Source organism: Propithecus coquereli, unplaced genomic scaffold, assembly GCF_000956105.1.
Source record: "Propithecus coquereli isolate 6110/MARCELLA unplaced genomic scaffold, Pcoq_1.0 Scaffold40, whole genome shotgun sequence".
Classification (NCBI taxonomy): Eukaryota; Metazoa; Chordata; class Mammalia; order Primates; family Indriidae; genus Propithecus; species Propithecus coquereli.
Genome location: NW_012149730.1, coordinates 4,217,955 through 4,234,944, shown reverse-complemented (window position 1 = coordinate 4,234,944; position 16,990 = coordinate 4,217,955). Strand labels below are relative to the sequence as shown.

Below are 16,990 nucleotides of genomic sequence, written 5' to 3'. Positions count from 1 at the left end.
TAATTCATTAGAAAGTCAGGGAGTACAGGGGAATGGCAGTTAATTAGATCTTTTTCATGGCCTTAGATTGCAATGTTCTCCCACTCTAGGTGGGAATCCAGGGTTTATTTTGATGAGATTCCACTTCCCAAAAGGTAAAATCAAGGGCCAGGTTACCATACACTTTCTAAGAATAAAATGTTATATACTAATTACAGGAGATACCTACTTTATTCACTTTTTATACTTTTTGAGTGTACCAGAAGGCAAGATCACCTGATATGACACTAAAAGAATAAGAAGACAATTCATTTAATGAAATAAAAACACAAACTTTAGCATGCAGCCTTATCTGTCATAGGAATGCTACATCAAGTTAAAGTGTCTCTGCTTCCATAGCATCAAGAGAGCTAGGATGGCTTGTCCACTGTTTTCAAACTATTCCGAGCAGCTCTTTGGAGGAAATTCTTAGGGATTTCTTTGGAGAATAAGGGAAAATCCAAGAGGGGAGGTCTCCTAGGCTCCACACATCCACATCAACCAGATCTTTCTTTCATCATTCTTACAGATGTGGGCTTTATTGTGAGATTTTCTACTTTTAAAAAATGGTTTATGCTAAATTTACAAAGTATAACGATTTGTCTGTGGGCCTGCTAGGATACAGAGCAGTGGTACTCTAAGTGCAGTCTAGGGTTACCTGAAAGTTCCTGACATCCTTTAAATGGATCTGTGAGGCTGTTTTATTAACAATGGCCAAAACCTGGAAACAGCCCAAAGGCCCATCAGCAGTAAATGGATAAATGAATTGTGGTATACCCATACAATGGAATACTACTCAGTAATGAAGAAGAAGTGAATTACTGATGCACACACAGATGAATCTCCAAATAACTACGATGAGAGAAAATATATATAGTGTATATGGCATGATTCCATTTTTACATAATCTAGAAAATGCAAACTAATCTGTAGTGATAAAGCTTATCAGTGATTGAGGATAGAGGAGTAGCCAGAGAGATTATAAAAGACCACAAGGACACTTTTGGGGGTGCAAATATGCTCATTATCTTGATTGAAGTGGTTTATGGCTCTATATGTAAAGTTTTAATAAGTTGTACTTAATTTTTTTAAAAAGTCAATTTAAATTACAATTATGTGTCAATTATAAATTTAAAAATTAATTCTAAGACTCACTGATTTTTTTCACTCTTATTCTGAGTCTACAGTGCTGTTTTCCAAAGGTTAAATGACACATGATGCCTGCACTTTTTACAGCTAATAGAATGTGTGCTCACGTATCGTTTTAAATTTTGCTGTTATATTTTCCAATATAGTAAATATCTATCTAAAACCAGTGGCGTGCTAGAGCAGGATTGCACCAGCTCATAAGAGCTGATTGTGCACATCTACTCCCAACTCTGTTTAGAGGGATCATGTTGATAGCTTGAACTCAGCCATGGTAAACTATTTATACCACAGAAATCAGCAAAATCGGGGCTTTTTTTTTCCCAGACAGCTAGTTGTTAAACAATTATCAGCCCATCATTACCTATAACAAATATAAACAAAAACTCATTGAAGTCCTTAATTTTATTTTTCTTAAGAGATAGGGTCTCACTATGTTGCTCAGGCTAGACTCCAATTCCTGGGCTTAAGCAATCCTCCCACCTCAGCCTCCCAAGTAGCTGGGACTATAGGTGTGTACCACCACACCCAGCTCAGTCCTTAATTTTTAATTGTGCAAAAGGATTCTGAGACCAAAAAGTCTAATAACCACTAGGCTTAGTGGTTCTTTATCTATGGAGCTAGAAAGTGTTTTTAGGGAAAAAAGCAAAAAGAAAAAGTGAGACTTTCAGACACTTAACACTATCAAAAAAATCTTTTGCAGAGATTGATAAATTGCCTTCACCAAGGGCCACCACTGCCATTCTCCCATAAGGCTCACTGTTGACCCAGTCTTTGCCCCAAGACCAGGAGGGTCTGGGGTTGAATGATTAGCCCCTTCCAGAATTTGAGGAGCCCAAAAACTGCTAGGAAGGAAGGGGCTCCCACCTCCTCCGACAAACACCAAAGATCTACCACCTTGCTTCCTATAGCTACTGATGGACCAAAAATGGAACTTTAAGGTACTGCCTGGAAAAGAACAGCACCAGACCAAGTTCTCTAGATAATGCATTCCAACTCCAACAAGTGGGATAACAGGTCCAATGATGCAAATATATTTGTATTAGGTGAATCAACCACCAGGAAACCAAGATCTGACACTTTTACCAACTGCTTTGAGGCAACTTAAGAATAGAAGAAGCTTCAGAGCCAGCCTCGTCTTCTGGCTCATAGGCTCTAGCCTACATCCTTTTTAACTACTTAATGTGGTATGGAGAATGTCAGTGTGCTGAGGCTCCGTCATCTCAATAGAGAGCTCCCTGGGAAGGAAAAGGCTGAAATTAAAAAAAAAAAAAAAAAAGGATCTCCATTAAGGAATTCAACAGGGAGTCGATCATGTTGCAGAATCATATCTTCCTGTTTCACAACACGTTGGAAACATAAACTTTAGGACTTTTTCATCTCTACTGCATAAAGGTCTGATCGTTTCTGTCTAAAAATGGGGATTTGCTGGCGTATTTCAGCCAACTTCTTCAGGTCTGCAAAAACAGGAAAGTGCACTGTTAATAATTTGCAATTCCTCACTAACCAAGGAGATTTTTTTCCCTCAGACTGTAAAAACCACCAGAGTCTCAGCAAGTAACTTAGTAACAAACAGGCTTGTCCAGATGCACAGACGGCCTGGCACTGGCACCATTTCAAATCAAACCAAGAAAACTCAAACTGAGCTATAACCCCCAGGGCTTGGCCAGAGAAGCAGACCCTAGAATATCCTCAAGGATAAATGAGGAGGGGGAATAAAGGAGCCCTTCCAAGTGACAGAGACTACACAGCTAAGGAATCTGGCCTCAGAGCAATGGGAACACCAGAGACCTAGAAACTGTGCCTGGGCAAGTCTTACCTATATCTGAATACACGATCGTTTCCTCTGTGCCAGCTTTGGCTAGGACCTCCCCCCTGAAAAAGAGGCAGTGGAAAATCAATGGATTCCCTGATTTGGGTGATATTCAAGATCTCTACGTTTTTCCTACCTATCTCGCAGGCCAAAGGGGAAAGAAACTGAGATTTAAAACAAGAAGAGAGGGGTATAAATTCCTGTTCTATTATTTAAGTAACTCCATGACCTTGTGAAAGGTCATTTTGAATCTCCATTTCCTAATCTATAAAGTAGAAACATAAGCTCTATGAGGGCTTAGTGAGAAAACTATTATTGAGTATGTTTTATAAACTGCAAACTGCTAGGAGATGGTAGTTATTCGATTATTGTAAAGGTCTGGGAATAGAGCTATCTACAATCAACAGGAAGCTCCACCCCATGCCCTTGACAGTGTATTTTAGTGAGACCCTTTACAAGGGCAGTGGAGATCTGCCCTTCACACCTGCCGGGCTGCTACCCTACCACGTCTTCAGTTTCAGATTTGAGGGGAAGATTTCAACCTGTGGGGTCTGGGCAGAAGTGGCAGGGGAACCACACACCGCAGGAGCCTCCACTCGGGAGCAGCAACACTGTTTCACAAACCCAGGGGACGGGTGACCTGGAGAACTACCTCCAGTGCTTAGTCTCTTGGCCCAGAGCAGGGTTGGTTCAAACACATATATACAGAAATGAAAGTTCTCCAAAGTAAACTGACATAATAACTGGTTCCATTTACCAGATAGCCGCAAATAGATTTTTGGCACAAACGCCACCATTAATGCCATGTAACTGAATTCTTTTCTGTTCTTCTCTAATTCTTCCCTGTTTGCCCTGGCATTCAAAGATCTCTTTGTTAACCTCAGACACCCACCCCAATGTCAGTATAAGCAGAGGGCCCCCAACCCTGCAGAAGGAAAAAATAAAGATAAGTCATATACAAGTACTGCGTGTCAGAAGCAGCCAACATGATCAGGAGATCCATAGGATCGCCGTGAAGCAGAGCTGCCCGGAAGGCAGAGGCCAGGACTAGCACCAACAACTGGACAGTAGAACTTGAAGCAAGTTCAAGAAAACTTTCAAGCCGACTTAATCCCTACAGTCCTCCAATGCCCACTAACTGTAACAGTCAGGAGGACACTAAGAATCTCTCACTAGTCACATCTTCCAAGGCCTCCCCACCACACACATTGATCTCTGTGTCCTATAAAGTCAGAGAGAACCTTTAGGGACTCCACAGTGACAGTTAACTCTTCTCAGTCTCGTCACTGGTATACTTATCCTGAACTGTAGAATTACATACAGCGTGTGCGTGTATTTATACAGAGAAGTAGTGTGGAATAAGTCCAAGCTGTAAAGGCAAAAGTCCTCCAGGCCAAACACCAGTTCCAGCCACTTTCTCTGTGAACTGCAATTCTACCACCTATAAACTGAGCTTAATAAGGACAAGTCCCCGAGAGTTCAAGCTGAGATCCTATGTGTGAAAGTACGATGTAAACTGTACAGACTGTAAGGTGCACAAGTTAGCATATGACGGCACGTGCATCTGGGCAGATTTATGTGCTGGTTTCACTGAGTAATAAAATGCTTTACCCTTTCACAGGGGATAGGGTTCCAGTTTCCCTTATGGAAATCCTCCCTGCTCCTCTGCTTATTATGCTGGGAGCAAAGTTCTCACCCTGTAACTCACTCCTGCTCTAGGACCAGCCAGCCAGCCTAAATTTTAATGAAAAGCCAAGAGTTTGGGAGACTCTTACTAAAACCACCTGCCTGTCACGGTTTCATTGTTTTCTCATGTGATCCAGGTCTGACTGAGAATGAAGGTCACCTAGAAACTCAGAAGAGGGCTAAGGCCAAAGACTCAATTAAGAGCAGGACGATTTCTTTCTCATATAGTTTTCAAGCTTCTCTGACAGAGATAGGTAGAAACCTGGCAAGACGTGAGGGGAACTGGGAGTGAGGTGGGCGCTTGGCTGCTCAGGAACCAGACCACCCACCAGCCCATGTGGCATCTCTCAAGCTCCTACTGAGCCTGTCCTCACTCACCAAGGGTTCACAACGGTACTGTATCCCCAGGCAACATAGGAGGCTTTGTCATCCCGGGCAGGAGAGGCTGTGGCCACATACACCTGATTATCAACAGCCCTGTAGTCAATGGAGAGAAAGAGGTAGATCATATACTACAGATCTGCAACATTTTTCTATCCCAAGGGGATAGAACCTTCTTTTAAAAAATAAGACAGTACAGGCTGACTCAGACGTAGAAGGAAGCCAAAGCATAGAATCTTCTCTTCAAAAAGTATCTTATTGTGGCTAGTCCAAAGGTAGTGAGTTATATCAGTTTATTGTTCACAGTTACAGACTGAACTCCTTGTTCTACCACTTTCTCCCCTCCTCACTACTATTTGACTAGTCTTAAAAAAAAAAATAGAAGAATAAAAATAAAATTAAAAAAAAAGTATTTTATTGCATAAGCCGGTGGTTCTCAACTAGGGGTGATTTTGCCCACCAGATTTGCCAATGTCTGGAGACCTTTTTGATAGTCACGACTAAGGGGTTGCTGCTGGCATCTAGTAGGTAGAGGCCAGGGATGCCGCTAAACATTCTACGACGCACAGGATGGCCCCCAACAGCAAAGAAGTATCTGGTCCAAAATGTCAACAATGCCACCGTTAAGAAACCCTGGCATATGACAAGCTGTACTGTAGGAGAAAAGCGCTTCTCTGGTTACAGCAAGTTAAGGTGGCAGAGAGAACAGAGTGCCTTGTCAGAGCAATGCACCTTGCAGGACTGCATGGTGCTGTGGCTTCTGAGAAGGTGCCCAGCAGCAGAAGCCCTCCTTGTGGATTCATCCTTTTCAGCTGCATTTGGATACCAGGGCAGAATTCCATATCAGGATGGAAGGCTGGTGCTTCCATTAAACTGGAAATCTTTCCACAAACAAAAAAACACTGAGATGCTTGCATATATGGTTCCTTTCTTACCGGCCTCTCTGAAGCAACTCCCAGTGGGCTGGTCCAGTGGTCAAATTGAAAGCTCCAGGATACACCAACAGCTGGCAGCCTTGGGGAAAGAAAAGCCAAAGAGCAGTGGGTACAGGTCAAAACCTGTTGACACTAGCCCCTTCCATTGTTCCTTACCCAGCAGGGACCAAACTCAAACTTTCCCAAGCACAAAAAGATGATAGCCAAGTCAGGCAGTGAGAGCAGCATTAAGATGTGGCTCTGAATTTAGACACACAAGAGAAGTGGTATTGATAATCAAAATCACAACATGTGACTTCACTTGAAAAGAGTAGAGAACTGTCATTCAAATTTCTCTCTGCACCATATGTCAGCTCTGCATGGCCAAGGACCATGTTTTGTCATTATTTTCAACTGAAATTAGGGGCAGAGTAGTTGCCTTAATGTTTATTGATAAGGCTCTACAGAGACTGTTGACCCCAGAGCCCACGAACCTGCAGCTTGTGCTAGGCAGGCAATCAAACCATTTTTACCCACTTCGCTGTAAGTGACAGCTGAATTGGAAGTAGTTTCAAGCAGTCTGGTAAGGATGCTAATATTTGTTGAGTATCACATGAGGGGCTTTATCTTTAATCCTCAAATCATTCCTATGATTAAATTGAGAACCATGCTGCTCTAGAGGGTAAATGATTTAATGAAAGTACTGCACCAATTAAGGGGCAGAGTTGGAAACAGAAATCATATCCTTTGCTTTGGTTTATTAAAAGAATTTTTTCTGTAAAATTTGGATTCAGTTAAAAGGCCACATGTGGCCCCAAGGCCGTGGGTTCCCCACCCCTGGCTAGGAGTACTGAGTGGTGAAATGCATGAGAGTGTAGACCATGTCTTCATTTCTACTGGGCTCCCAGTGATTCTTTTCAACACAGTAACAGGAAGGATTCGAAGGGTAGAGCAGGTATTTAGGAGCATAGCTCCTACCTTAGCTACAACCAAAGAACCCTACCATCCGTATACAGCAAAAGTGTGAAAAGCCACATGGGGGTGGAAGGGTAGAGATGGAGAGATTAAGACACCTCTCTGGCTTCTTTGACTAAGGGCTGCCCCCAGCCCACAGAGACCAGCCCAGAACCAAACCTCTAAGCACCCACATAACACAACTATTGTGCTGCCTCACCTCTCTGTGCATAGATGTGTGCAAGCTCTGCAAATCGCATGTCGTAGCAGATGCCCAGACCCACTCTGCAGTAAGCTGTTTCCAAACAGAAAATACACAAATGCAAAGTTAACTTCCTAAAGCATGGGGTGGCAAGGAAAAGCATCCATGACATAATGATCATAAAACACTGATGAGATAAATTAACACAGGACCTGAAGATTCAAAGACAATTTATAAGCTCATTCCTACTTGATTTCTCATCATTTGTGTCAGCAGAGTAGAGATGAGAAATTCATTCCAATTGAATGCTTATTATCTAGGTGTTCCTAGATAGGTGGGAGGTGTTCCATTATGGCCTAGTAAGTATACTCTGGGAATAATAATAGGAGGTTATGATCAAATGAAATAGCAAAATGATGCCAAATCCTTAGTTCTCGATTAAGCCTGAACTTCCCACATCTCTGATTATTCTCCTTCTCACTTCTGATCCCTCAGTCAGGTTGTGTAAAAAAAAAAAGTAAAGACATTAAGAAAAGAGAGAAAAAGAGAAAGAGAGAGAAAGAAAGAACAAAAGAACGAAAGAATGAAAGAAAGAGGAGGAAAGGGAGGGGGAGGAAGAGAAGGGAAAAGGAGGGGAGTGGAGGGAAGAGTTGAGGAAAGAAATGAAAAGAAAGAAAGGAATACCAGATCGTCTTCTACTGAGATTGCTAGAAGAGGCAAACTTATCTGGTACGTACGAGTATCAAATGTGGAGAAGCTATCACCTGGACTCAGTGTTTTAGATTCTTGAAATGTAATCTTCCCAGGAACATCAATGTCAAACAGATGGATCTGCATCACAAATAACTGATTTGGTTACCTCTTTTCCAGCAGGATTCAGGACAGTAGTTACAGTTATTTTTCCATGGGGAGATACCTGAGGTGCTCTAAGATCAACTATACAAACGGCACCCACAACCTGCCCATAATCCATCCCACAACCTGGCTGACATATTATCAAAATGAATTCTATCACAGGAAACTGGAACAATGATGCTGTAGTTTTTACAACTCCTACATCCATGTGGTATGCAAATCAATGTCCAGGTTTCTCATGGGGGGTAATTAATGTGTAGCTTTTTAGTCAATATAAATGCTAACTCTCATAAACTGATAAACTGGAAGGAGAGGGTAACTATTTAAAAACAGGTAAAAATTTTGTGAGCCAAATTCAGCAATATATAAAAAGAATAATGCATCACTTCAAAATTGGATTTATTCAAGGAAAACAAATGTGGTTCAACGTTAGAACATCAATCTTTGTAATTTACCACAATAACAAAATAAAGAAGAGAAATCATATGATCATCTCAACAGATGCATAATGAGCATTTGGTAAACTTCTACAGCCATTCATGATTCAAAAGCAAAACAAAAAGACTCTTCTAGGAAGGGAACTTTTTAATCTGATAAAGAATTCTGTAAAAACCCTAAACAAACATCATACTTAATGGTGAAATACTGAAAACCTTCCCTCTGAGATTGGGAACAAGACAAGGTTACCTGCTACTCAACATTGTACCAGAGATCCTAAACAAAGAGCAAGGAAAAGAAAGGAGTAAAAAAGTATGATTACAAAGAAAAAAATGGAATCCATCACTATTCTCAGATGATATAACTGTGTACCTAGGAACTAAAAGAAACTACGGATAAATTGTCAGAATTAATGAGTTTAGCAAGGTTGCTATATACAAGGTCAATATTTTAAAAACTTATTGTACTTCTATATATAAGCAAGAAATGGAAAATGAAAGAGCATCAAAAAACACAGGAATAAATCTGAAAAACGATGCATAAGGCTATATCCAAAAAACTATAAAAATAAATTGAGAGAAATTAAAGAAAGCCTAATAAATGTCAGGATATATACTATATTCATGGACTGGAGAACTCAATACTGAAAAGATACACTTCAAAGAGTTGGGTTCATAGTCTAATGCTGGCTGTTCTTCCTGCACCGACAGAATAGCTCCTATCAGACCAGCTCTCTTAACTATGAACACTGGACAAAATAAAAGGCAAGGCACAAGTACGTAAAGCACTGAGGAATGACCAAAAGCAGGCAATACTTGAAGGGAAGGCAACACATGGAAGACGGGAATAGCACTGGGTGAGCTTCCTATTTGTTTACAGATATTAAGTAAGGACCTAGTAGCTGTTACGAGTGGTTATGAAAACTATCCATAATTATACTGGCTTAAAGAAGCACAGGATTGAGTGGTAGCAGCTGGAAAGTGAGCGAGGAAATCCTAAAAAGCAGAAAGCCAAAGAGGGAGAGCCCTAAATTCTACATATAAAATCTTTCCAAATCTCTGGCTGACCAATTAATTAAATATGAATGGAGTAGCTTACAAGCAGCCTAGCTAAGGCTAAAAACTTCAGACAGAACAGAGAAGCTAAAGTTGCTGCCCACCTTGCAAAGGAGATAAGAGTTTGGTGTTTGAGGCCAGGCGCAGTGGCTCACACCTGTAATCCTAACATTCTGGGAGGCCGAGATGAGGAATTTCTTGAACTCAGGCATTTGAGACCAGCCTGAGCAAGGGTTAGACCCCATCTCTACTGAAAACAGAAAAAATGAGCTGGGCGTGCTGGCACACACCTGCAGTCCCAGCCACTCGGGAGGCTGAGGCAGGAGGATCGCTTGAGCCCAGGAGTTTGAGGTTGCTGTGAGCTAGGATGATGCCATGGCACTCTAGCCCAGGTAACAGAGCAAGAGACTGTCTCAAAAAAAATTTTTTATAAAAGAAAAAATTATTGTTTTACAGGATTTATAAAATCTGTACATGGGCTACAAATGACAACTAAAGCATAAAAGAATAGGGGCAGGAAGGTAGGAAATGGACCTATACCACTGCAAGGCTCTTCGATTTCACATGAAGTGATACAATATTAACACTAAGTAGACTGTGACAAGTTAAAGATACATAATATACTTCCCAAGGCAACTGGGGAAAAAAAAGCAAAGAGGTAAAACTAGTAATAAAAAGACAACAGATAAATTAAAATGGAATTCTAAAAAATATTCAATTAATCCAAAAGAATGCAGAAAAAAGGAACAAAGAAAAAAAATGGACTAACCACTCCAGTTAAAAGGCGGATTGTCAGAATGAATAAAAAAGTAAGACCTAACTATATGCTGTCTATAAGAGAACCACTTAAAATATAAAAACATATATAGGTTGAAAGTAGATTAGAAAACCACATACCAGGCAGAGTACACGTAAGAAGGCTGGAGTGAGGCCGGGCGCGGTGGCTCACGCCTGTAATCCTAGCACTCTGGGAGGCCGAGGCGGGTGGCTCGCTCAAGGTCAGGAGTTCGAGACCAGCCTGAGCAAGAGCGAGACCCCGTCTCTACTAAAAATAGAAAGAAATTATTTGGAAAACTAAAAATCTATATAGAAAAAATTAGCCGGGCATGGTGGCACATGTCTATAGTCCCAGCTACTCGGGTGGCTGAGGCAGTAGGATTGCTTGAGCCCAGGAGTTTGAGGTTGCTGTGAGCTAGGCTGATGCCATGGCACTCTAGTCCGGGCAACAGAGTGAGACTCTGTCTCAAAAAAAAAAAAAAAAAAAAAAAAAGAAGGCTGGAGTGGCTATAGTGACAGCAGAGATAAAACAGACTTCAAGATAAGGGGTGTTACAAGAAAAATAAAAAGTAATGATAAAAGGATCAATTCATCAGGAAGACGTAACAATACTAAATGTATGTGCATTTAATACTGCAAAGATGTCAACTCTTCCTAAATTGGTCTTTATATATTCAATGAAATCCTAATAAAGATTCCTATAGGTTGTTCCTTTGCAGAAATTGACAGGTTAAGTCTAAAATGGATAGAAATATGGAAATGACCAAGAATAGCCACCTTTGCCAAGCAGTCAAAAGCCTGACACATATACAATATAATGAGAGGGACTAGGGGACTTCATAGCAAAGATGCCACATTCCCCACATACCTTTCTGTACTTTACTAGTAAAGTTCCATCAGGCCCAAACACAGCACAGGTGTTATAAAATTTCCCAGCATCCTCTTCAGGGATGGAACCTTTTATTGAGAGAAGAAATATACAGGCATACAAAACAATAAGAAAAAGGATCTTAAAAAGAATAGAGCAATTCTTTTGTGATAACAGTCAAGGCCTGATAAATTTGTCACTTGGGTCCAACAATAAAGTTTACTATCCTCTAAGGGTTATGTAACCATGTTTTTTTTTTTTCTTGACTATGATCTTCCAGAGATAAACTCTAGAGTGTAGATGAAATATAATTAGGTCAGATGCCAAAGACAGGTTTAAAAAATAACCAAAATGTTCCTGAAATTCAGCCATGATCTTGAGTAACACTTAATCTGTAGCATTAGAGCAAAACGAAGAATTTCCTATTGCTCAACTTAAATTCACCAGGTCCTGCAACACAACAGTAGCCCAAAAGGCTTCAAGGTAAGAAGGTGAAGTCACAAGTCTCTCGGTCTCTGCATGCAGTTCCACTGCTATGCTTCTTGCTTTGCCTTAGCTTCCCCACCTCTTCATTTCTAATCCTTAACATATCATAACATAGAAATTATTTTATTTGCTGTGTTTATTGAACTGAGTTTTGCTGTGCTTATTTTTTATTTAAGCAAATAGAACATTTTAAAATTTATCCCCAAACCATACAAATAAAGCTACCTTTATGAATGTGGCCTCTATGAAAACAAGTTTTCTCAATCCTGTATTAGTACAATAAAAGACACACAGTTATGATTTCTCCTTCCACATTTCTACCTGCTCCTGTACTCCCACTCCGTCTCCAGAGAAAATGCTCATTGTCAGTTTGTTGCATGTCCTTCTCCAATATTTACTATGCCTTTACCTACATAACTACATATAAAAATATAGTCTTCTCGTGTGGGGCTTTGAACTGAACGAGAATACTCTGTTCATATCATGTTGAATTTGGTTTGTTTCCACTAAATAGTTATGTCTTGAAAATCCTTCCACATTACTACATATAGATCTACCTCATTCTTTTCAATGGCTGAATTGTGTTCCACACTTTCAATGTAACAACATAAATCATTCAGTTGTTTTTTGTTTGTTTTTGGAGACAGGGTCTCACCGTGTTTCCTCGGCTGGGATCAAACTCCTAGGCCCAAGCTATCCTCCCACTTCAGTCTCCTGAGTAGCTAGAACTACAGGTGTGCGCCACTATGCCCAGCTCACTCAGCTGTTTTTAATGTTCAGGCCATTATTCCCTGTAGGTAGGAAGTTACCTCCAATGAGATAAATGCTGCATTCCTTTGCTACTTCAGAAAGCTTCTGTGTGGATTCACCAGGAATTTTCTCTGCATATTGAGGAAAATACTTCGTGCCATATGGAGAATTAAAGCATTCCTAGAATAATGTTGGCAGAGAAAAGGGAAAAAAAACACCAAAACACTCAACTCATTTTAAAGTTCTGCTCTAAGAGGACAAAGCTGCTGCGTCTAGCTCTGCTCTCACTTAAAGGAGTAAAACACAGACAGCTAATAAGAAAAACACTGACAGCACAGGGCTGAAGAGCCTGTGGTCACAGGCAAGACTAGGCAGCTAGCACAGGAGGGGACAGAAAACACAAATCATATGAGTTTTACCAGGTCCTGGTCATCCTGGCAGAAGCTAGATTGCTTCTGTCTTGAGTCTGTAGGAGAACAAGTTCCCAACCTTGCGCAACCAGGCCCCACTACAAATCAGGCTCACTCACATGACTTTGGATGTTAGGATGAATGCAAAAGCTCAAAATTATATTACTATGTAAAGCAATAAAACCCGTGTATGAAAAAAATAGAAAAGCTTTGAAAGTCACAGAGGTTAAGAGGTTTCCTCATCAGTAAAATGAGCTGTTTCTAAGTTCCCTTCCAGCACTATCTTGCTGATCCTACGACGTCTCTCATCCCTCACCCATGTAGGGTACTGTGTGTCTTTAACAGCTCTGTGACATGTCAGAAAACAAAGGCAAAAAAGAATACACTTCAACTCTAATTCATTCGTTCTGCATTTAATGAGCTCATCTAGGTACCAGGCACTGTGCTAGGAACCTCAAGCCCAAAGATTGCCAGCTTATACAAGATGCATGTTAGTCAGTGAAGTGGGCATGTGCAGAATTCAAGTGCTTTCACTCCTGGAGTTTGTACTCTTACCCTCTGGAACATTAACCAACAAGAGACCATGATTAGGTAACAAGTACAAGTGAGTCCCATGACTGGCACCACAAGGAAGACTGGATTAACATTAAGATCTCGAGCTCCCTTGTTAAAGATTCCTGTTCACTGGCCACTTTGTGACGGGCTGGAGCCTGAGTAAAACACAGTGTGACCCTGCAAATTCTCCAGCCAATTTAGCCAGGGTTTGTAAAAGGCTGCCGCCTCGTAGCTGGGTAGGGGACAGGTGCTATCGAGAACTGATCCACCCAGTGATCCCCACAAAGCCTTTAGAGAAGATGCCAGGAGATGTATGTCCTGACATCTGGGGACCCCTCTCTGGGGCTAATGCTGTACTCGCTGACAAACAAATATAGTATTACTTTCAACTGGTTCTGCTGTTAAAGAAACCACCTACCGAAGAGATGCAGAGTCATACTGGCTTTAAGATGCCACAGGCCACTAGACAGTTAATCTATTTAACTAAAAATCACTTGTACCCTTAAATCTATCAAAATAAAAAATAATAATAAAATAAAATTTTAGAAAAGACATCACAGGTTTCCAAAACGTCTCTAAACAGTTTTCAGTCATTTAAAAAAAAATTTGGAGGCTTAGTGCTAAAACCAACATATTCTAGTCCTACAAAAACTTAATTATACAGGAAACAAAGTATGTATCCAGGCACTGAGTATTTTAACTTTAGGCAAGTGCCTCAACATACCAGGATTTTGATTTGCTCATCTGAACAGAGTAGATGATCCTAAAGTTAAAGACCTGTAACCCTGCTGCACATCCTATCTCACAAAGAGCCTTGCTAAGGTCACCTTCCAGTCAAACGTGGAACAAGCCTGGGGCTCCAAGGGACATTGCTGGACCCCCAGGATACGAGAGGACAACCAGAGCTAGCAACCACTATTCTGCTCGGTCTACAGTGTCTGGAACAGGATGGCTGCCTCCATACTGACCGGCAGAGAAACTATTTTGGCTCCTTGCGCTGCTGCCTCCCGGACAAGGCTACAAGCTCGAGTGACGTTATCTGATTTGATGGAAGAAACTTGAAGCTGGATGAGGGCCAAGCGGAAAGCTGAAAACACAGACAAAAAGAAAACAGTTGTCAGATGTGACTGCTAAATTCAGATAAAGCCATGGTTCTCCAATAGAGGGCAATTTTGTCCCCTGGGGGACATCTGCAATGTCTGGAGATATTTTTGATTGTCACAACTGATGGCACACCACTGACATCCAATGGATAGAGGCCGAGGATGCTGCTACACACCCTACAATGCACAGGACAGCTCCCCCGCAACAAAGAATTATTCTGCCCAAAATGTTAATAGTGCTGAAGTTGAGAAATCTTGAGACAGAGCAACATCCATGGGCAAAGCCGCGTATCACGCACAAGCATCTGAAGTGAATCAGCTTCCTACTATGTACTGTGGGGAATGAAATGAGAACATGGTTTGAAGTAAGAAGACTGGGTATGAATATGGTCCTAACCCTTACTATTTACTCTTGTGCCTCCTGCCTACCTCCAATCCAGATCCTGAGCATGTCCTAGCACAGAAAGTACAATCCCTTGGAGGTTGCTCACTCACTGCAAATTGGGGCAGTAGGCTCATGGGAAGGGAAGACGCTTGTCTCAACTCCCCTTCCACCAGATGAGACATAGCAGGCCTATGGGTCCCACCCGGTAGTCGCTGGGCTGCACATGTGCCTGATCACAGGGTAGGGGTCCCAAGAACCTATACTCATCCCATAAATATTCCTGTGCCCAAAAGAACACAACGTTCAATAGAAAATACACCACGAGAGGTTGACAGAGACACTGCAGAAAGAAAAGCTAACAGCACTTTTTTCCTGCTATCTGAACAAGGGGACTGGGCCTCACAAAGTATGTTGTGAGCCCTGCCAACAAGGTGTGTTTTCAGCCTTGGTGCAAGGAGAGCAGGGTCTCTTCCAAGCTTATTCCTTCCTTGAGATAGTAGTTATACACTTTCTTTGCTTTTCCTCGATTCTTTAGAGCTCTCTTTCAGCTCTTATTGTAATTACCTTTCAGTGGCTAATAATTCTTTTTGTTCAAGTTACTAGTGTAGTTTCCATGTATTGCCTGGACCCTGACTGATACATAGTTCCTGCTCACAGTCCGATGGGAGGCTGCAGTAAAGGATTCAAAGCACACAACCTATGGAGCTCTGCAAAACGTCAGGAATTAGTAATAGCCTGCCCTAACTCCCCTAGGCCACCTCTGGCCTTTGCCTTAGGGTTAGCACCACAAGTAGGAAATTCAGATGTCCCATTGCTTAGTCTATCCTAAACATAGGGAGAAGGGCTAAATTTAATCCTAAATGCAGTTTGTTAAACGGTTTCAAAATCTGGAGGAAAACAAAGGAAACTAAAACAGGAAAGGAAAGCTGGGATTACTATGGGGCACCAGTTACTTTGAGCTGTCACTAGAACAGCACACAAGCTCACTAAAGATCTCCCCTCTAACTCAGAAGCTGAGCTTTGTCTCTGCTTCTGAGGGAGAGAACGATGAAGCTCATGGCTATAATCATGGCTTCTTCTCTTCCCCCTCCCACCCACAAGTACAGGGGTCCTGCACCAGGCTGGGGACTGCCTGTCATTTTGCAAATCACCCACTCCGCTGAGGTGCTAAAGCAGAGGAATCCCACCATTGGGGAGTTCCTCGATGCTGAGGGTGAGGCACTAGTCACTTCATCTCCTCTGTAAAGTGAAGATACAATGACTTTTAAGGCTGCCCTAGTATTTATCATAATCTAACAATGAGGCCTTACTAAGGGAAAAAAATAAACTTTGGAGGGACCAACATGGGAATAGCATTTAAAGGAATGTGACAGGTCCTACACACATATAAACTTCTATGAGGTAGCATTAACACCATTTTATAGATGAGGAAACAGAAGACTTGCTGGGGGAAAGCTGCACAAAGTCTCTGAACAAAGTGAGTGACACGGCAACAATCCAAGTCAAATGCGCCCTGTAAAGTGAGATGGGGAGGGAGCGCCACCTGGCCACCTTTGTGTGGCGTGGCGCTGGGGGAGGTCACGGCACTTGCAAACACTCAAGGGACTCAGCCCCATACCACTTGCCATGGAGAACCGCCCGCCGTCCCGCGCGCCCGGCCGCGCCGCCCCCGTCCCGCGACGCCCGAGCCCCGCGCACGCCCGCGTCAGGGAAGCCCGCGAGCGCGGCAGGGACCCGGAGCCGGGGGTGAGCCGGCTGATGCTCCGGCAGTGCCGCCCCAACGCCTCCCCTCCGGCACCGGCTCCAGCCGCCGCGCCGGGCCGCGCCACTTACTGGCCATGGCTCTCCCGGGAAGCACCATTGGTAGAGCGAGAAGGAGGGACGGCGGCTGCGCCACGAGGGGCGGGGCCGCGGCGGCGCGGCGCTGCGAGGGGCGGGGCCAGGCGTCGAGACCGCGTCCCGCCCTCCTCCGCGAGGGGAGGTGTCTGCGTTCCTGTGTGGCCCAGGCACGTGTTAGCTGCCAGCTGTTTGCCCAGGATAGACCGACGAGAAACGGTTAATTAAATACACAGTCCGGAAGAAAAGAATGCCTCCATAGGTAATGGGGCAAAGAGGGAGGGACCTGAGTCGAGATAGTGTGCTGGTAAATATTTAACAACCGGACTCTACAGAGCGGAAATAGCCCTGATTTGCA

General features: G+C 42.5%; 1 protein-coding gene across 2 annotated transcripts; it reads right to left on the bottom strand.

Moving 5' to 3' along the window:
- Positions 1-2,434: 2,434 nt before the first annotated feature.
- Positions 2,435-16,696, bottom strand: NIT2 (nitrilase family, member 2). 2 transcript variants are annotated; one of them, XM_012652861.1, is made up of 10 exons: positions 16,630-16,696; positions 14,277-14,395; positions 12,403-12,523; positions 11,108-11,196; positions 7,852-7,945; positions 7,133-7,207; positions 5,980-6,058; positions 5,042-5,140; positions 2,984-3,039; positions 2,435-2,621 (listed from the first exon to the last, which is right to left on the bottom strand). In XM_012652861.1, the coding sequence occupies exons 1-10, from the start codon at positions 16,655-16,657 to the stop codon at positions 2,530-2,532; spliced, it is 852 nt and encodes a 283-aa protein (XP_012508315.1). In that variant the 5' UTR covers positions 16,658-16,696; the 3' UTR covers positions 2,435-2,529. The 2 variants fall into 2 exon arrangements, with proteins under 2 accessions (XP_012508315.1, XP_012508316.1); XM_012652862.1 differs by lacking the exon at positions 16,630-16,696 and adding an exon at positions 16,415-16,454.
- Positions 16,697-16,990: the final 294 nt, after the last annotated feature.